Raw genomic sequence first — 19,793 nt, 5'->3', positions numbered from 1 at the left:
AGAAGACAATTAAGAAGACAATTAAGAAGACAATTAAGAAGACAATTAAGAAGACAATTAAGAAGACATGAAATAGCAAGGCTATATGTTGATAAATCAAGTAACGACCGAAAGCTACTACCTAGGCTTTCTAGTCGAATGAGATTAACCAAAACTACTACTATATCCATATTTTTTATTCCTACTATCCTTCTTCTGCTTCTACTTCTACTTCTGCCGTTGCTCAACCCAGAATTCAAGTTTCAGCCATCGACAACATGGCCAGCAAGAAGAACCGAGACATTAGGAAGCAAAACAGGACGAGGCTCAAACAACGAGCGAAAGGAGGTTTTGAAGCTCTACTGCAAGAATCATCTTGCATTAGACTTTATCTCTGAGATGACCAATGAATTCACCAGCCTCATTTATCGTCACTTGAGATGCATATACTCCACCTCACAATCATTGTTCAATATCTGAAGAGTGGCCTTACTAGCCATGGGGCTCAAGCTGAAGCAGAGCAATACCCAGAGATTACTGCAGATATCGTGAGCATTATGAAGAAGGTACCCTTTCTCCTATGCATTTTACTTATTTCCAAAGGAAATCCTTCTAGATGCTGATATATTGAGCCTGGGGTGAATGAGAGGGGCATGTTCCTGGAGACTGAAGCGGAAGATGAGACCATTGTGTATGTCGCATTGCAGTTGCTTTTAGAGACAGTCACTTATCTCGGCCACCCGATGAATGTCGAGTGGACAATGAGCTATGTATGGCTACATGTATGTTTCGCCGCAGCAAATTACAATACTGTAGCAGATGGTGCTCTCCGTCGTGTTATAGACAAAGGGTTCCTGGCTTGTATCGAAGTCAAGTTGAAGCGAAAACGAAAAAAAGGGCTGGAGAAGATTCTCGTACAAGAGACTGTGTAAGTACTATTCAACCTTATACAAGCTTATGGCGCTAATGGGTCTTTTGATGGAATTTAAAAAAGCACCTACTTCGAAATTATTATGTACGCTTCCATAGAGCTAATATAAGCCCCCTTTTAGGCATTTAGTCGTCTCTCGAAATAGCGATGATATCTATATTACATTCATTATAGCGGGGGAGGGCTACACGAGCTATATTCAAGGAAAGATAGACAGCTGTGTAGAGGGACCATTTCTTATCTGCGGATGCTATGGCTTGTGGCAAATCAGTAAAAAAGTAGAGATGCGGGATTTCTGTGTTTTAATCCTAGCAATAGGGTTGTACATTAACCACCGAGTTTAACAGACCCTTTCGATTTTCGCAGGACCGATATCCGCAAGAAACCAACGCAGGAACAAAGAACGAGTATTTTTGTCTTCCTCCATATTCTCTTGAAATACGTACGGCGATCGCAGGACGCCTGAAGTGCTAATCCTAAAGGGGAGAGCTAACCCAGGACGGGTAATTCGCCGTCACCCGAGAGTATGGAGTATGGCTGGGTGACGGCGAAAAGACCACGATTGTGCGTAGTCTTTGAAGGGGAACTCGTGGACTTTTCGTCTCGCGCTGAGCGCCAAGCTCAGCATCAAATACAACAGCAGCCACCTGGGCAGATCATATTTGACTTGCTAAAGGGTGCGCTCTCTCGTAGAACTATGTGCGCTCTCTTATGAAAATCATACGCGCTCTCTCTCGTAGAGCCGTATGGCTGTCTGGGTGAATTATCTCCATCTTCCCCCCGGCTTCCCATTCGTCCCGTCTCTTTTCTTCTATCTTCATTCACTTCAGCTGACACCACCTGCCTTCTACCTTTTGGTTTGCCTTTCCTCCATCACATATCACATCTCTTATCCAGTCTTTTCAACACCCAGGAAAGCACTCAAAGTCACTCACATAGTAATATACACCTCCCTCTCGTCAACTGAGAACACAGAATCACGTCTTCTAATCCAAGAAGGGCGCAGTAAGGGCGGAACAAGAAGCAACAACACAACCTTGAAAGATAAGGGATATATCATTACTGTGTACTACAACATTTCAACCTTCAAAGGTTCCAAGTTTGGAAGGCTGGTACTGTAGTCTACGGGTACCGCCAAATTACATGCTCAGGTGGTTAAGCTTCAATCCTGCTATCTTAAGATATGTTTCTCTACTTATCTTTTGATTTGTCCTTCTAATCATCAGTGTCTTTCCAATTATCTTTAAACATCCCTCTGCTTCTGTTGCTGCTCCTTCGTCTTCTTGTTCTGTGCCCGTTTCTTCTTCTGCCGTTGCTGCATCCTCCTCTGCTGCTATTGCTTCTTCTACCGTCGCGATTTCTACCCCTACCACAACATCAGCCTCCAACACCATGGCCCACAAGAAGGTCCGAATCACCCATAACGGCACCATGAAGTCCAAGCTCAGGGGCAAGAAGAAGGCCCAAGCCAAGGCTAAGGCTGTGCGCGATCATAACCCACTCCCCTTTGTTGAAGAGCACGACTCCCATCCCGCCAGACGCACAGAGCGCGTCCACTGCGACCGAGTCAGCCCAGGAAACTGAGCTTAAAACTCCGAGGACTGCCCTCAATGAGTGCCTGATCACCCAACGAATAGCAGAAGCAGAGGGCGCAACAAGAATGAAAGAGGGTGCAGCAACGGTAGAAGAAGAGGGCGCAGCGACAGCAGAAGTATAGGGTGTAGCAACCGCAGTGTTACGTGGCCTGGCAAGAAGATATAATCGACGATTAGTGCATTCAAACGAAAATAACAAAGCTGAGAGGAGGAAGAAGAAGAAGAAGAGGGCGCCACGACAGAGGAAGTACAGGCCGCAGCAACGACATAAGAAGAAGAGAGCGCAGTAATAGCAGAAGAAGGAGCCAAAACACAAGACGAGCCCTTGAGCACTTGAGAGATATAATGGTACTATATTACAGGTATTGTAGTTTTTGCCAGTCTCAAATAGGTCAAAATGGAGGTTTTTTCCCTTGGCTGCCTATGTAAAGTTGTGTACAAAAGATCTCAATGGATTTCTTTGAAGAAGAAATGCTATGCATTAGGCTTCAATAACTTTTTTGGGACGGTGAATTATAGTAAGAGGAAGATTACATGTTAATACTATTGTTCAATTCACCTAGATACCTCAATAGAACGATGAAGATGTTATTTTAGCTAGTTTTTAGCCAATTTTAGTCAATTGCATTCATATACAATGATATTAGTAACAATCTTATTAGGTAACATACCTGATCTTAGGCCTCAGTTATTTAATGTAGGCTTATTGGCTCTTCATCTTTATCTATATTCTGCTGTTATACCTTCTTCTTCATCTGATTTTTCTGCCCCATCTTCTTCCTCTGCAGTTGCTGCCCCTGGGATATTGGAAGAGGTTGATTCACAAGGCGTCCATAAGGTACAGGTCTTTATAACCTCTTAACCTCCTATGTCCGTATAAAATGCCTCCCCGACGACGAAGAATTATTAACTTGACTCCTCAGAAGTACCTATCTTCCTCTGTCGTTGCTCCATCGTCTTCTATTCCCGCATCCTCTTCTGCGGTTGCTGTGCCCTACGCTTCTGCTGTCGTTGCACTATCTTTTGTTGCTGTCACTACCTCTGAGTTGCTATCTCTGCTGCTGTCGCTACCTCTACCTCTACTGTTGCTATTTCTGTACCTACCACAGCCTTAGCCTTCGACGCCATAGCCTACAAGAAGAACCTCAACCTCCTATGTCCGCAAAAAAATTGCCTCTCCTACGAAGAAGATTATTAACTTGACTCCTCAGTACCAACTATCTTCCTCCTCTGTCGCTCCTTTGTTGTCTTTTCCTTTGCCTGCTTCTTCCGTGCCCGCTCCCTCTTCTGCGGTTGCTGCGCCCTGCGCTTCTGCTCTCTCTGCACCATCTTCAGCTGCTGTTGCTACCTCCACCATTGCAATTTCTGCACCTACAACAGCCTCAAACTCCGACGCCATGGCCCACAATAAAAACCGAACCACTAAGAGCGCATCTGTGAAGACTAAGGTGTTTTTCTTGACAAACGCTACATGTATCGGCCACCATATGTACCAAAGACCTGAATGGATTTCTTTGAAGTGGGAACACCATTCCATTGTTCTTCTCAAAGGGGGATGGATGCTTATGAGGCACTTAGGCTTCAATGACCTTTTTGGGGAGGTGAATTAAATTGAAAAGGAAGATTCCACAGGAAGATTCCATGTCAATACTATTATTCCATATCGATACTATTGTTCCATTCACCCAGATACCTTAATATGACGGTCTATATGGTATTGTAGTCAATTCCATTCAAATGTGCAATAATATTAGGCAACATACCTCATTTTGAGCCTCAGGGTGTCTTTAGGGTAGGCTTATTTGCTCTCCATTTGTGGGCGATTATTCCCCTCTCTTCCCTCGCCCCATACCCACCCACCATCAAGACCACCCAAAACAACCTTCACCATGGAGACTGGTAACGATGATTGCTTGCTGACTTCTGCGTCCAGTGGCTAACCGTTCTTTTATAATTGATCATTGTAGTCGACACCACCGTCCACGCCAAGGTGGTCCGTCGCCGTACCCCGGCTTGCGCAGAGTGCAAGCATAAAAAGAAGAAGTGCCTCCACGAGGTGAATAGCGAGAATTTTGTAAGTAGAGCTTCTTTATGTAGTGCAATGGGCACATATATTGATTGGCGAACGCGCACAGGCAGATCAAGGCGGAATGGTAAGTTGACTCAACCCTCAAGGTCGCTTCTCTCACTTCCAACCTCTCAACCTCCCAAGTCCCCCCACAAAAAATGCCTCCCCGACGAAGAAGATTCGTTAACCTGACTCCCCAGACCTATCCATCTTCATCTGTTGTTGCCCCTTCCTCTTCTGCTCCTACTTCAGCTTCTGCTGCTGGGCCCTCGTCTTCTTCTCTTGCTGCCCCGTCCTCTACTGTGGCTGTTTCTGTGCCCTGTCCGTCTTCTGCGGTTGCTTCTGCGGCCGCCATTGTTCAACCTACTATATCAGCCGTTGACAACATGGCCCACAAGAAGAGCCGAAGCATCAAGAATGCCCCTGTCAAGGGCAAGTTCAAGGGCAAGGGCAAGGGCAAGAAGAAGGCCCAACCCAAGGCTAAGGCTGTGCGAGATCCCTCCCCACTCCCCTCCGTCAACGAGCACGACTCTCACCCCACCAAACGCAAGCGCGTCCATTCTACTCAGCCAGTCACAGAAGCTGAGCCTGAACCGAACACTGTTCTCACCGAATACGAGATGCCCGATCACCCAACAGACAACCTCAAGGGTTCCATGAGACTGGGTCTCCACTCTGCCTACTCACGACGGCTTGAAGAGCGTCTCAACCAGCTGGCAGTTGATTACACCGCTGTCGTCACTTCGACCAGAGAACTCCTGGATCACATTGAAGAATGGAAAGCAGCCTGGGGGGGTGGACAGTAATGAAATACAAATACATCGATCTCTTTTGTGGTTATGAATGACGAATGACGAACGCCTTTGACGGAAATCCATTGTGCCTGAGCCAATTTGACCTGTGTGACTGGGGTTTCTCCTATCTCTGAGATCTGTATGGTGACTGGACATGAACGATTCAAATGAGATCTGATGCTGGGAATGCGATTTAATACTGGAGTTGAGATCTTTCTTTCATGTGTTCGTCTTCTTTGTTGTCTTTTTCAATGTTTTAATCAGTTTTAATGACCACTTCGTTCTGCATATCAGCAGACTCCCTTACACTCCATTCCTTCTTAACTCTTGACACTAACAGATGATCAGTTCGATATACGACGCGAAGTATCACGTGGAGTTCGTGCCCATTAAGCCACCATTCATCTCTGGACAGTCCAAGGCCCTTGCTCCCTTCCCATAGTCGTCCTAAGCCTTGTTATCCCTTCAAGTTCACAGATTCATCCAATCATTAACCATCGCGAAGCGGTCGGTATCAAATACGCTTTGACGTGTTTCCATGGAAAATTCAAAACTTAGACGGGAGTGGCAACAGCAACCGCCCTGCGGCCCTCCCAGTGATGGATAGGAGTGACCAGAAGTGAATAATACGACTGCAATACCGTGCCAAGTCCTAACATTCGAGGACCTGTGTATGGAGTCCCGTACGTACAGAACCACATACGTGACAAGCCCGGGCGACCGAGGCTTCGAGATGAGGAACCGATCAACCAACCACAGGCTCTGATCGGTGCGACGGGGCCCCATTCACGGGCTTTCCCGCGCGAAGGACCAGCCTCCGTACAAGGTGGATTCGTGGCACCGGTAATATCCACCAGAATCAACATTTCAAGACATTCTTTCATTTGGTGGATTGGGATGGATTTTAATCTGTAATTTGGGGAATTTCTTTCACTCCAGAATCCAGAATGGCCCCCGTGATTCCCCATGGACCCCGATCCCCGACCGTTACGTGTCAAATCCCTCTTAGGAATGGTTCCCGCCTCGGTTGAGTGAATTCTGCGACATCCTGGTCGCAACTCTTTATCTTGTTTGGATGAAATTTGCTGGTGGATCGTCTTTGCCGAGTCTAGTTCTGTTACAATAATATGCATGCTCATCTCTACGGAGTAGACGGATACTTCCAACTTTGGAAAGATGGTAGGTTAGGGATGTTGATCTCAGGTGCTGGTTGCTTTGTTTTTCGACTGGGTATTTGTCATTGCTAATGTCAATAGTAATGCGGCTGCCGGGCTTGTTGCCAGTTCCCCGTGCTTAAGCTTGGCTTGGAATGGAATGGAATGACCAGATACTAACACTAACATTCGCTAGACTATACTAGTGGTCTGAGGCCTGTCATGGTGATCCTGTCGAGGGATAGAACGTGGATCATGCATATCATGACACCCTAAGCGTAGTGTCAGTGTCAGTGTCAATGGCCTGCATGATCCCCTGCTCACCGCTCATCAAGTGTCACAGACATGCAGGAGAGCGAGCTAAACTTCCTTGTAAATCAGTATCACGGTGTTTTCAGAGTTTAGGCCGCGTAGGGTAGAAAAATACAATGAGGATTGCCAAGATGCAGGTGGTATTCCTTGTATTCTTCGGCTGTAGGAACCTAACAAAGAAAAATATTTTATAAAGGAAAGAACAACAAAGTATAGAGAGTTAAGCTCCCATATTCTAAATTATTATTATTATTATTATTATTATTATTATTATATCCCATACTCTATATCCATGGATCAATCTCTAGATGTCTAGATTATACCACTGGTGTAGCGCACTTCTTTCCAAGGTCAGAATCGGGGAGGCGGAGTAGATCCTTTCCGTACCGAACAGCTCCGCCATGACCCAAAACTCATTTGGAACTCAGTCCTTAACGTAATTGATGTATCTCAGTACTGTACGGTTACGATACCGCTCGACTCCCCATTTCTCGATTCTTCTGGTCCCAAGTCCTTGGGGTCGCTTTTTCTCTCTCTCAACAACCCCTCCCCAGCATTCACCGTCTAGTCCTGTCCAAGTATATCTGTCGCCTTACCAAGGAAGATCATTATTTAACAACTTGCGCCCGCACTTTCACCATCACCCCCGCACCAAACACCCCCTTTCTCTCGCATACGATAACCACGACGAAACGAACAGCCGCCTTCCAACCATAAACTGTTTATACATCCGCCCTCTCCTTTCTTCTTCCCAACCCATCTGTGCCTTGCAAAGGCCCCCGGTGGATATATATCAAATCAACAAGTAACCAGGAAGGAGGAACCGGATCTTTTGGAATGGCTGCACCTCCCATGGATGCACTGGGAGCCTTCTCCCATCTTCAAACCAACTTGCCCGCATGGATCACCCGCGTCTCCGAGCTGGCAGCACATACCTTCGCCAAACACGCCGAATTCACCGAGGCTTATCGACGACACGCCTCATACAAACCTCGCCGCCGAAAGAACAGTTCCGTATGCTCCATTCACACCGAGGACCTCATCCCCATCGCCCAACAACAAATTCCCGCCTCCGAAGCGGTAGAAGTCGCCACCACAACCACAGCCCCGAAGGACGAAACTGCCCCAGCACAACAAGCAGGTCGTAAACGCGGTGCAGATGAAGCCCCTTCTATCGACTCCGGTGAACGCCACGCCTTCGTCTGCACCCGCCACAGCGTCATCATCGAATATGACGGCCACACACAGAAGTCCCTGGAAGAGACTGTCAAGGACATCGGTATGGCAAGGAACAACATCCGCCGCGGCAAGATGTCATTGATGCCTCGTGGAGGTCTTCGCGCGAACTTGCTCAACCGCAGCGCTGGTCTTTCTAGTCAGTTTGGAGGAGCGGAACAATCATCCATGGCCTCGCTGGCTTGTGTTCGAAGCACACGGACCGCGTCCGGAGTGGTTGGTGTAACTGGGACATCAAACGGCTTGGGCAAGGAGTCACCCTTTGACTTTGCAGACAAGCAATTAGAGCTCGCGCATGGGCTCTGCGAAACGGCCGCGTACCAAGTTCTCCGGTCTGGTGATTGCGGAACAGAACTCGATGGCGTGGAGGAGAAGTTCAAGATGCTACTGGAAATGGTCAAGACAGAAGTAATCCGACTTGAAGAGGAAAAGAAGAAGCAAGAGGAGGAAGCGACCGAGGAAGAAAAAGAGGAACTAGCGAAACCACCTCCCACTCCCACAGCTGCTCGACTCGCTCGGATAGCAGCTCTTACCCAAGCAAGCAAGCAACCCTCAACCGTCGCAGTGGGGCCCATTGAAGTCGACGATGACTCTTCTACCTCGGCTGAGTCCATCGATCTATCTGCGTTTCGAGCTTCACGGGTCCGGATCTAAACAACGATCTTGTCCGATTCCTCTTATGTGCGATTAAGCGTGTCGAACCCATTTCCAGCAAAAAGCGTTTTCCCCGGTCGAAATCTTCAATATTCACCCAATATACCTTTTTATTCCCTTCTTTCCTGCTGTCATTTAATTGGTTTTCTTTGGCGCGAAATTCCAGTCTCCGAAGGGACTGCTGTTCAAGTTCAGGCGTCTTCAACCTATTTTTCTACTATTTTTTCCACTGCCGCTTTTCCTGGCTTTACCTGACCTATTCGCTCTCGACTTTCCTACAATCTTTTGAGATGATCACTCACACCTAGGTGCACTATACCTGTCTCTTATTCATTTTGCTGCATCTACTTATCTACCTGGAGCACACGGCGCTGGCTCACGGCGTTTTATTTTGGGCCTGTTGGTTACATTTGCATTGCTTTGGGGGGTTATTTAACGCAGGGCTCTCCAGTATCTATCATTATTACAACCTACGTACCTAGGAAAATGAAATTTCTCTCATACAACTTCAAATCCACAGATCATTCCATACACCTTGGAAAGAGGAAGCGTAGACGCGTCTCTTTCTCTCGGTTACACGTACCGCAACAAGGAAATACTCATGCACCCTAAGCCCCAACAACTTAATTAACATGCAGCAACCCTGCGAAATACCTACAAATACTGTATCCAAGCAAAACCAAATCCTGATCTTAACCTTGGAGCGGAAGTATCATCCCTGCTCTCTAATGAATCAATCTACATGCATTCTCCATCCATTCCCATCACATACACACCTAATTGGATCCAACATTAAACAGCCCACACGAATTATATTGCAATTCTACTACACGGCTGACAGTGCATACCATTACGTCTACATGTAACCCTGTCGTCCACTGTGTGCTGTCAAATGCATGCGAAATCCTGATTCGTCATTCAACGAGGGGCATCCCCACGATCCTTGCACAGAATGCCAGTGGAAGGCCGGTAGCTCCAGTATTTTGACCGTTAGACTGACGTTTTGATGCGTTGGGTCGAAGTTATGGATACCCAACGGCTGCTAGTGTTTTGAATGTCTAGTGGGGGGGGGAGGATTTGACTACCGTGCACATGCGACGTTGGGCTAGTGATTGAGGTCAAGGTCCACTGGGTAGAGATTTTCGAGTGCATACATTGTATTTGTAGTCGAATTATTGAGCTCTGGGCCTGGAAGCGAATTGGGGCTGTAATCGGTATTTGAAACTAAATGTCAATTGTAGGCGCATGCATGGCATCTTAGCGAATCACTTCTATATGTATACATAAACATTTGAGTTATAGTAGCCAACTTCTTGAAACGAACCAAAAGCATTAAAGACAGAATTGGCAGAGATCTGAAATATACTGTATATGCCATCGTATGCAAGTTATCCTACAATAATACTAGTATACATCATAATAGTGCGGTTGCCCACGAGGCACCTGGGCAAACTTGAAGTTGCAGACATCCACCACCGAGTCCAGACATGGTTTTATGGTACCTTTGTCGATCAAGTGGAGTTGAACAGGGATCCGAAGTGTCATTGTTTCATTTCCGCAGTAGCCTATTAAAATGCATAAATCGGTTGGCTTCCTTCGCTAGCGGCCTCCTACATGGGTGGCGTTCCATATCATGATCCTTGTCTTCTCGCTAAACAGCTCCGGGCCCTAAATGGCTATGTAGGTACTCCGTGTATCTTGCTTGAATACTGAATACACTAGTCCACAATTCCCAAAGATAAGATATCCAGATCATAAATTCTGGGTACACAGACGAATCAATCGAATAATACCTGACTTCTTTAAAATACAGGAGGGATATTCCATGTGGAACCCTCATCCACAGAAAAATAACACTACCTTTTTATTACACAAGTTACAAACCCCTCCAGCCCCCATTAGCCCCGCGCGCCCAGTTCCCCGGGCCGTGTGAAATGTTGTGAATGGCTGAACTTGAGGATTTGCGGTGGAGTCGCATAATATCTCCACTTCTGGTAGGTAATGAGAGCGGAGGATATATCCAGGTGTGTCTTACGGAGGACAAAAGTACCATGCGGGAGGGGTTGTGGCGTGACTTGACAGGGATGGCATCATGGAATTAGTATTGAATTGAAGTTTCCAAGCTGGAATTACTGGGTTGATGAAGCGTGAGTTTTATTAAGTATTTAGGGGTAGTGGGTAGAGGACTCGAGTGGACATGGATTTTCGGGACGGGTATTTCATTGGACATAAAAGGGGCATACTAATTCTACATGCTGTAGCAGTGCCAGGTGATCTTTTGAAGGAGATTATGATGTGATAATGTAATGTAGTCTTGAAAATTCAGGTGATTCCGACATTAGATGATACGATTGATTATGATTCGCACAGCACACACAGTACGGTAGATGTCCGGAGGATTGGGACGAAGGATCACATTAAACTTGGCTGATTGAGTTGACCTCTTAAGTCTCCTTGATAAAATAACCTTGGTAAATAAACAAAAGATAAATTACATGTCAGGTCATGCTCTAGCCCTGGCTAGTAACTTTGGAAGCTGGAAGATTCAAGACGGTATCATAAAATACATAAATACATATTACCGTATTGGTATCGTCTCTTACACGTACTGAAGCAAAGTTACCCGCCAAACCCCAGGATGGATAGAGACATCAAATCACCCAGAACATCCCTGTACATAAGTCTAAAAAGCACTCAGCCAATAAAGACCTGCCACAGCATTGTCCATGATGATAGTGGCACTTTGTCAATGAAATATCCCCTTGCTCCGAGGCTAGATTCAAAACAACCCCGGTTCCATAATTGTTTCGGAAACTTGAACTATTTATTTTCCTGTCTGTTGATCAAAATAAACAAAGTCCTGTTGCGGTCGGCTAATTAAGATATCATGAGTGTCCCCCAGGATTTACAGTGGGCTGTAAAACAGTACTTAATGCATTCTTTATCATACATCAAATCTCAATGTAAAATTTTGAGAGGGCAGTAAGGATTTTCACTTAGGGTATGCACTTAATGCAATATGATGTTCTGATGTGGCGAGACTGGCTTGTTGTGTTACCTGCATTTGCAGACGGGAAGTGGGTAGGAGTGGGTATTTGAATGAATGGCTGCAGAATACGCCCAGTGTAGCTAGTGCATACAGAATGCAGAATGCAGAATGCACTACACTACTTTAGTGATTTCTGTGGTTTCTGTACTTTGCTGCTGATTTTCTTCACAATTTGAAATCACTGCAGACATGCAGCTTTTAAGCTGGTTGTCATACTGGACGGAGTATACTGCCTCTTGTAGGTTGGATCCGACTTAAAATTGGGTATACATCATGATATATTATACCCCGCTATAGATTAAGTAGGACCTCAGGACTTTCCACCACCTACTCTTCTTCCAAGGTTGTTCTCTACATGTAGCTTTGGGGGGATATCCACTGGCAGTAGGCCGAGTAAATTCCGAGGATCGTACGGAGTGCACCGTGACGGCAGCGGGGTAAATGCTTGACGATATACACATAGGCCCATTTTTGGGTATTCAAGTACTCTGTAAGACTCGGATGATTGGGGCGTATCCTTGACACAAGTTATGTTTGGGGGTTTGCCTAACTGTCAGCGTTAATGGATGATCGTTCTCACCGCTGATTTCCAAGGTTTCCGCAACGCGCGTTAACCGTCAAGTTCAAATGTTGAAGTTGTAGAGCGATATATGTATCTAAGGTCTATCCATTAGCCCGTTCATCTTCGGATGGTAGAGATTTATACCAAGGAATCACTCCTAGATATACAATAGGAGAAGCGATTCAAGTAAGAAAATATTGCTACAAAATAGGTGCTACAACAAGCCAGGGAAAGATGAGACAGAATAATATACATTTCATTTGCGTAACTACTCGATCATGAAACGTGAACACCAAGACGAGTATCATGGCAACATTCTCAAGGTTATGAAGGACATGACGCATACACATCAGCCATATATTAAGAATTTAAATAATTATGGGGAGGAGGCGAATAGCTCCAAGTCTGAAGCCAGGTAGACAGACATCCAGACTGAGAAGCATTACTCGATCACTCCTCCACCGTGTTGTTCATAGACAGAAAGGAAATTCGGAGATATGAGAATCTAGGGCACAAGCCCGAAATCAGAGCTAATCAGACAATTGAATGGCTGAGTCGCTGGGTATCAAAATAGACCAAGTTCAGTTCGAATCCAAAATCCGGGTACGCAGAGCATAGATGATGGGTATATGGGTATATCCAAGCCATCGGGACAAATTGACCGATATTATGTAATGATCATGTCAATTGGCCAGAATAGCTTAGTAGTTGATCTTCTCCTGGTAGATAGGAGGTTGACCCTTCTCCATGTTCCAGTTAATCTTGTTCTTCTCGTCGAGCCAGGAGTCCTCGTCCGTGATGGAGATGACACGGTTGGTGTGGGCGACCTCCTGGGCACTGATGCCGAGGTTGTCACGGGGGATCCAGAGAAGAGGGGGCTGGGCGGTAATGGAGGGGTGGCAGTAGGCGTCGCGCTCGGCTTCTTCGGGGTAGGACTGGATGTCCAGTGGGCTGGGAACAAGACGACGCAGGGTAGCGTAGTCGTAGTACTTATCGGGGCGAGCCCAGCGGGTGAAGAAGTTGCCGGAAATGCCAGAGGCTGAGGCAGAGGCAGAGCCATTGACACCCTTCTCGGCGGAGTCAACGTTGCCAACACCGCTGTCGATGTTGGAGACGCCATTGTGCTCTTCCTTGGCGATACCGGCACCGTTAGACTCATCGACGGAGCCAAGCTGCTTGCGGTCAGCGGCTAGGAGACCCTCCTCTTCGGCCTCGAGGTTCTTGGGCAGGAAGTGGATGAGTGGCTCCATGGCGGCGTTCATTGAGAGGTGGTACAGGATGATGAAGATGAGGAAGATGATCATGAGAATCAAAGGTCCAACTGCGATTTGGTTGGAGCCACTGGCCATTGCGAAGAGACCAATCAAGCAGACAATGAGAAGGTAGCAACCGACGGTAAGATGCTGCAGAGCACGGGTGTAGGCCTTGCCCTGGGTGTCGATGGTGGCGTTGGAAACATACAGCACATTGTATCGGTAGGCGAAGTAGAAGAGGTACAAGCCAATACAGGCGAAGCCCAGAACCAGAGGTGCGATACAAGAGTAGATGATACCTGATTAATGTGTATTAGAATGGAAGGAGCGTAGAATAAGAAAGAGGTGGTAAGACATACCGATAGTAGCAAGCATAGTGAAGACAGGGTAGACTGTGCCCCAAGTAAGGCCAGCCAGGTTGGACCAACGTGTGTACATCTTACGAGGAGTCTTGTCTAGGAGACGACCCAGGATCTTGCCAACGATCAGACCACCGATCTGCAGAAGGGCACCGGCGCTGAAGGACAGACCCTGCAGGACGATGTATGAAATATAGAAGTTGGAAGCACGAGGGATATTGCTGGCAAGCAGGGTAGCCGCAGAGGCGGGCTTCGAGATGATGGAAGTGACGACACTGGTGGCAGCAGATGACAGGGTAACGACAAGGAACACCTGTATAACCTGGAAAGCGAAGTAGTAGTTCTGAGTGGTCAATTCAACAGCAGAGACGCTAGGATCTCCACCCAACTTGGCCATCAATCGCATGATAATAGGAACCAAGGCCATGAGAACAGCCATCAGAATAGAAGGCAAAAGACCAGTAATGACACCACGGATGACGCTGGGAACATCATTGATGAAGCTCAGGAACGGAACCTTCGCGACCAGGAAGTTAATGTTCGAAATACAACCAACAACGGCGGTGGGGATAGCCCAGAAGATAATCAAGGCAATAACGAAAGCAGTAGTAGCGCTGTGACGCACAATGCGCTCCCACCACTTGATACGGAGGTTGGACCAGATAACCTGAGTAGGGTCCAGGCCGATGTAGCGGGGAGTCATGTGAAGGGGCAGGTTGTGAGCGACAGACTGGAAAGCACCCTGAGCATCGGATTGGTGGAAGAATTCAACGAAGACAGATGAAACCAGAGGAGCATCACCAGCGCGGTGCTTGGCCTGCAACTCCTCAATCTCAGGAGTAAGGCGCTCAATCTCGGAACGAGCCCAGTTGATAGTATCGACCTTCTCGCCAATAAGGAACTTGAGACGGTGAGTAGGACGGTCCTTAGCCTGGATGTAGCGTGCCGCAACGGAGCCAGACTCATCGTCAAACTGGCCAACACCCTCCTCCTCAGTGTTACCCTCCTCAGTAGTTCCCTGCTTCTTCAGAGCCTTAGCGCGAGCCTTGTTGGCAAGAACAATAAGCTTGGTCTCAGCACCCTCAAGCTTGAATGCAGCATCATCGCGCTCCTTAACCTTATCCTCCAAGTCGCTGGTATCCGTAGCCAACCAGACATTCTTAACCTTGCTAGGTCCCCAGATAGCAGTGATCTTCTCCTTAGTCAAGTAGTCTTTAGTCACAGAGGAGAAAAGAACAGTGCGCGAGGAGATACGGCTAGCATAAGCAGGCGAGAACAAGTAAGCCTGACGAAGGTTGATATAGAAGATGTGCTCGCGGGTAATCATAATGAAAATGAAGCCCACAAAGATCCACGCAAGGAAACAGTGCGCGAAGTAGCGACCGTACTGGCTGTCCGAAACATTGGACATGCTCAGCAGATCCAATTGGGTCTGTCCACCACCACCAGTCGCGTTGACAGGGAACAGAATAGGCCATGTGATGCAGCAACCCACGAACATAATCAGGGAGATAATCTTCAAGAAGCGGAGCAAGAGGTATGCATCGAGAGAGTGGTGTTGCAGGACATAGGTATCGGGCAGCTGGTACATGGAATTGACCCAGTTCCAGAAACCAGTGGGAGAATCCGGGGTGCGTTGCCAGTCCTTCAGGTATCCGATATAAGTACGGGGCATGTACATGCGGTGCTGTGTCTTGCGGAGCATAATGAACAGCAAGACCATCACAACAAACACGATCAGAGAGGGGACCAATGTAGTCAAGAACGCAGACGCGGAGCTGGAGGTCGCGCTTGGGTCGCTGGCGCGAGCGACCAGTCGGTCGACGGTACCGATGTAGTCCCTCATTGTGGCCGAATGACTATTTCCAAGTAGTAGTCACAGTATATGCACAGGTCGAAGTGCACGTGGTGTTGTCGTATAAGGGGTGCAACCACGATACTATCCCCAGATGAAGTTGAGAGGGGGAAAAGAAAGGAGAGGCAAAGAGTGACTGGAAAGGAGAGAAAAAGGAAGATTAAAGAGAGAAAGTTTAAAGTTTAGAGATTGGGAGGGGCATCCCAGATACCACGACGATCGTGGATATGTGCAGTAAAACTACGTAACCAAGGTTTTTTTTTTTCTTTTTAATTAATTTTTTATGGCGAGCAGGGGTTTTCCCTCCGCTCGTGTTATTCTGATCTGTGCCGAGTTAATTGGAATAGCTCCTTAGCTTGACTCCACTCTGCGAAATTACGTGTGGCGAGTGGCCGATCCAGACTTGGACTCTGGCTGGATCATCTCTGCAAATCCTACGATCGGCTTAGGGAGGTTCGTCTCTATGGTGCACCAGAGCATGATCGATGACTCGGTGAGCTGTACAATCCACAATTGAGGGATCCATACCTCTTTTTCTTTTCATTTCATTTTTTATTTCATTTGTTCGGCCTTGTTTACATAATTGACCTGCTTACAAGCTTGAGATCGGAGAAGTCCGCGCCACGGCACAAGCCACAGCAAAAACCTCTTCGCCCCGCAAGGGATACATATCACATTAAACAACAAACTCAGACATGAAACCCGAGGAGACTGACTATGCGTAAGAGGGATTGTTGTACATCACTTGTAACTAGGAATCCAGGGGGTTTTCTCTCTTGACTTCCCTGATGACATTCAAATTTGATGTGCTACCTACTGGGTGCATATCACTATCATAGAAAGGCAGCCAAAAAAAGAAAGAAAAGCTACAGAGAAAACATACCGAAGCTAGTGTGGTAGTTTGCTTGTGACTAGACAAAAAAAGGCTCGCGAAAATATGATCGCCGATGAGCACCATGGATACGCAGCTCAGTTGCTGAGTTGGTCCCAATAGATCGGGCGACCGAGCCACGCTAAGAACCACTAGTGGGATGCACTATTGAGGAGGATCAGAATTTCCCATGGGTGTGATGATTGTAGAGAATTCTCTTGCCCAATTCAGCCAGTTCAGCCCTAGTAAGGAAAAAATTTGCGGTGGTTCAAAGTGGAGAGCTGAGACAAAGTTTCGAATAATTGAATAATGCATACCTAGAACAGACTAACCTATGAAAACATACGACAGACATACCGTTTAGATCATAATGAGTTCCACACGTCAAACGCACCCCAGATTACAGCCAATCTTTGCGCCTTCCTCGGAATGCAAATGGAAGGTCATAGGGGCAAAGGGGGCGGGAGAAATGCTGGATCAAATCGACACGGTGATATCATCATGATAATCATGATCCCGATAAGGATCGACACCATCGACAACAATCGCGCGCGATAGGAGGTTGGTGCCTGTATGTACCTGGAAGGTACAGGAGCCGCGTAACAGATGCGGGTTCTGCTACAAATGGCCGGAAAAGGCTGCAAAAGGTACTTTCGGAGAACTTTGCTTTCGGTCTCCGCTTGGGCTCATGGGGACCCACCAAGCACCCGCGTCGTGTCCACCGCATCTTCTCAGCTTGTCGACAGGTCATGGACTTTTGCTTTTTTGTCTTTTCTGGTTCGCAGTTTTCTGATATCAAATACATACCCCCACAGTAGTACCTGGTAATGTAGAGCCTTGCCGAGACCGTACTCTCCTGTACCCCCCTCTCTGCCCTGGCCCACACCCGTGCACGGCCATGGTTCGTTCCCTTTGTGGTTATCCATGACGATTACACTTAGTCCTGGTTTTCGGGTCATGCCAAGCCCACGTTCACCTCCATTAGCGGCATCAATTTGATTCATAGATCTTAACTACCGAGATTATGCCGGTGTATGCAATCTGCAAGCGGAACCAAATAGAATTTATGTGATTGATCTCATGCGTAAATGTCTGTGTTCTCTCTCTGTGTTTGTGTCTCTCATACAACGCGTTACTATTTATATTCATCTTGCAGCTCCTCTTCGAACACGTCAATGCCGCGAATCGGTGAACGTAGTGTCAAGAAGCTCATCAAGATCTCGTTAAAGTTAAACTGTAGCTCAGGTCGGAGAAGCCGATGAGTCTTCAAAATCTCGCCAACGGACCATGCTCGTTCAGGGTTTCGAAGGTCAGGATCACAGCCTTGCTCCAATAATAACCACAAAAGTGTTTCGCAGGCAGGGTGCTGAGCCAGCTGGTGTTGTTCAACCATGTTCTTTAGATAGATTAAATACCGATTGGTCTGGTCGGCTGAATCTTTGAAATCCCAGAGAGCTGCAGTAATGTAGAGGAGTGCAGTGGTTCGACTGACCTCCTGGGTTTGAGGGTCCCGGACCACATACATGCGTGACGCGTGTGGCACTTGCGATGGTCGAGGTCCACTCGATAGTAATGAAAACAGCTGACAGTCTTGAAACATGTCAAGCCGCTGTGGCGCCTGTGCGTGATATTCTGGGGCACTGTGCATATGCATGAGCTGCTCTGCGCCTCGTAAGAACGCCACCAGCCATTGCAATGCATTAGGCTCTAAAGGTAGATTCGGTGAGGGTAGAATGAATCGGACATAGTGAAGAAATGCCTCCACGGGAATGTTACTTCCAGAGCGCGGACGCATAATCCGACAAGCTTGCTCTAAATAAGCTTGAGCAACCTGTTTGTCTCCGAATCGATCTTCGCTAAGGGCCATGCCCGATAGGGCAACGACTAGGTGATCTGGGTGAACCTGCAAAGAACCCGTCGTACCATCCTGTATATTTTTCCGAGCTTGGATAACGTGACGTTGAAGTTCGTCGCTATTCGGGTTTTCTTGGACCTGTGCCTTTGCGCGAGCACAGTAGGTAAGGATGACGGCTTGAAAGGGCACTATATGCTGCGAAGCGATTTGAAACATTCGTGTTTTGATGAGGGGATTTTGTCCAGACCAGTAAGTTAACTTATTTGTCCAAAAGTCAATCAATTCCAGGTCTTCGGGACATTGGGCATATGGAATGCCTGAGGATGGATCCTTTGGAGATGTATCGACAATCGTGCCGGCCGGATCGAACTGCATGGGCGTCGGTTGCGCGTGTGGATTGACGGCCGAGAATCGGATAGGAAGCTGCGCACATAGTAAGTACTGTAACTTTCATTACTTCCATAGATGGGGGCTCATGGCCCTCAGTCATTGGCTTCTTGGCCAAGCCTTGGGGAGCCCGAGATTTTCGATGCATACCGAAGAATCTTGTCCAGAAAGACCAGGCGCACTGGTTACGGCGGGGTCTTGTATATCTTCCGTATCATATCCCGAATCCTTCCTGGCCTGCCAGGAGGACGCTTCTTGTAATTGTTCCGGTGGTGAAGGGATTGTGCCATGGGACCTTTTGCGCTGCTTGCGTTTCTCTTGGACGTGGTGTCGCATTACATGGGCTCTTTTTTCCTTCGAGGATGAATTGGAGTCGACAAAGTAAAAGGCTTGACTTTTCGCTTGGTTCTCGGATTCCGCAGGTCGCCTGCGCCGTCTCGACTTGGTCACCTGGGAGTCATCATTTGCGGATCCTGTATATCCAGATCGAGATGAGTATTCGCGATGAGGAAAAAATCCCCGCATGGTTGATTCATACCCGCAACATTTGACGCAATCATCGGAGGGGCATCCTCCGGATTAGCCGACACATTCAGCTCGTGCTCGCTGGCCGACATGTCTTTATTGAAAGTTGGATCGAATGCGATGAAGCTGCCACTACAGCAGCATACCGAACCAACAGCCGCCTAAATTCCTCCAGGTTGGAAATCGGGGTTTGGGCACCATCGCAGGCCCTGAATCAGAGTGGATCGTTTCCAAGGGGAAATCGCGAAGGGGAAAGGGTTTTGAGAGAGAGTAGAGGGTAATAGCGCTAGAGAAGGGCAATTATAATCTCCGGCGATGCAAGGTGACGGAGCTGATCATCCAGCAATAGTCATC

The 19,793-nt window shown here is 47.3% G+C and overlaps 8 protein-coding genes across 8 annotated transcripts; 4 read left to right on the top strand and 4 right to left on the bottom strand.

Moving 5' to 3' along the window:
• Window positions 1–419: 419 nt before the first annotated feature.
• On the top strand, window positions 420–911 carry N7478_004631 (uncharacterized protein; the record flags this gene model as incomplete). The annotated part of the gene is made up of 2 exons (XM_056920845.1): window positions 420–527; window positions 612–911. 2 exons carry the CDS (start codon window positions 420–422, stop codon window positions 909–911), a joined length of 408 nt encoding a protein of 135 aa, XP_056778882.1.
• Window positions 912–2,302: 1,391 nt separating this feature from the next.
• Window positions 2,303–2,627, top strand: N7478_004630 (uncharacterized protein; the record flags this gene model as incomplete). Its single annotated transcript, XM_056920844.1, has 2 exons — window positions 2,303–2,392; window positions 2,427–2,627. 2 exons carry the CDS (start codon window positions 2,303–2,305, stop codon window positions 2,625–2,627), a joined length of 291 nt encoding a protein of 96 aa, XP_056778881.1.
• Window positions 2,628–3,712: 1,085 nt separating this feature from the next.
• N7478_004629 (uncharacterized protein) lies at window positions 3,713–3,904 on the bottom strand (the record flags this gene model as incomplete). The annotated part of the gene is made up of 1 exon (XM_056920843.1): window positions 3,713–3,904. One exon carries the CDS (start codon window positions 3,902–3,904, stop codon window positions 3,713–3,715), a length of 192 nt encoding a protein of 63 aa, XP_056778880.1.
• An 827-nt stretch (window positions 3,905–4,731) lies between these two features.
• N7478_004628 (uncharacterized protein) lies at window positions 4,732–5,379 on the top strand (the record flags this gene model as incomplete). Its single annotated transcript, XM_056920842.1, has 1 exon — window positions 4,732–5,379. The coding sequence occupies one exon, from the start codon at window positions 4,732–4,734 to the stop codon at window positions 5,377–5,379; it is 648 nt and encodes a 215-aa protein (XP_056778879.1).
• A 542-nt stretch (window positions 5,380–5,921) lies between these two features.
• On the bottom strand, window positions 5,922–6,251 carry N7478_004627 (uncharacterized protein; the record flags this gene model as incomplete). The annotated part of the gene is made up of 2 exons (XM_056920841.1): window positions 5,922–6,034; window positions 6,071–6,251. 2 exons carry the CDS (start codon window positions 6,249–6,251, stop codon window positions 5,922–5,924), a joined length of 294 nt encoding a protein of 97 aa, XP_056778878.1.
• Window positions 6,252–7,670: 1,419 nt separating this feature from the next.
• On the top strand, window positions 7,671–8,723 carry N7478_004626 (uncharacterized protein; the record flags this gene model as incomplete). The annotated part of the gene is made up of 1 exon (XM_056920840.1): window positions 7,671–8,723. One exon carries the CDS (start codon window positions 7,671–7,673, stop codon window positions 8,721–8,723), a length of 1,053 nt encoding a protein of 350 aa, XP_056778877.1.
• A 4,312-nt stretch (window positions 8,724–13,035) lies between these two features.
• On the bottom strand, window positions 13,036–15,792 carry N7478_004625 (uncharacterized protein; the record flags this gene model as incomplete). Its single annotated transcript, XM_056920839.1, has 2 exons — window positions 13,036–13,886; window positions 13,947–15,792. 2 exons carry the CDS (start codon window positions 15,790–15,792, stop codon window positions 13,036–13,038), a joined length of 2,697 nt encoding a protein of 898 aa, XP_056778876.1.
• Window positions 15,793–17,807: 2,015 nt separating this feature from the next.
• On the bottom strand, window positions 17,808–19,531 carry N7478_004624 (uncharacterized protein; the record flags this gene model as incomplete). Its single annotated transcript, XM_056920838.1, has 3 exons — window positions 17,808–18,950; window positions 19,065–19,387; window positions 19,453–19,531. 3 exons carry the CDS (start codon window positions 19,529–19,531, stop codon window positions 17,808–17,810), a joined length of 1,545 nt encoding a protein of 514 aa, XP_056778875.1.
• Window positions 19,532–19,793: the final 262 nt, after the last annotated feature.

Source organism: Penicillium angulare (genome assembly GCF_028827245.1).
Source record: "Penicillium angulare strain IBT 27051 chromosome Unknown utg000004l_segment0_segment0, whole genome shotgun sequence".
Classification (NCBI taxonomy): Eukaryota; Fungi; Ascomycota; class Eurotiomycetes; order Eurotiales; family Aspergillaceae; genus Penicillium; species Penicillium angulare.
The sequence above is the reverse complement of the archived record's forward strand: the minus strand, read 5'-3'. Positions and strand labels throughout refer to the sequence as shown.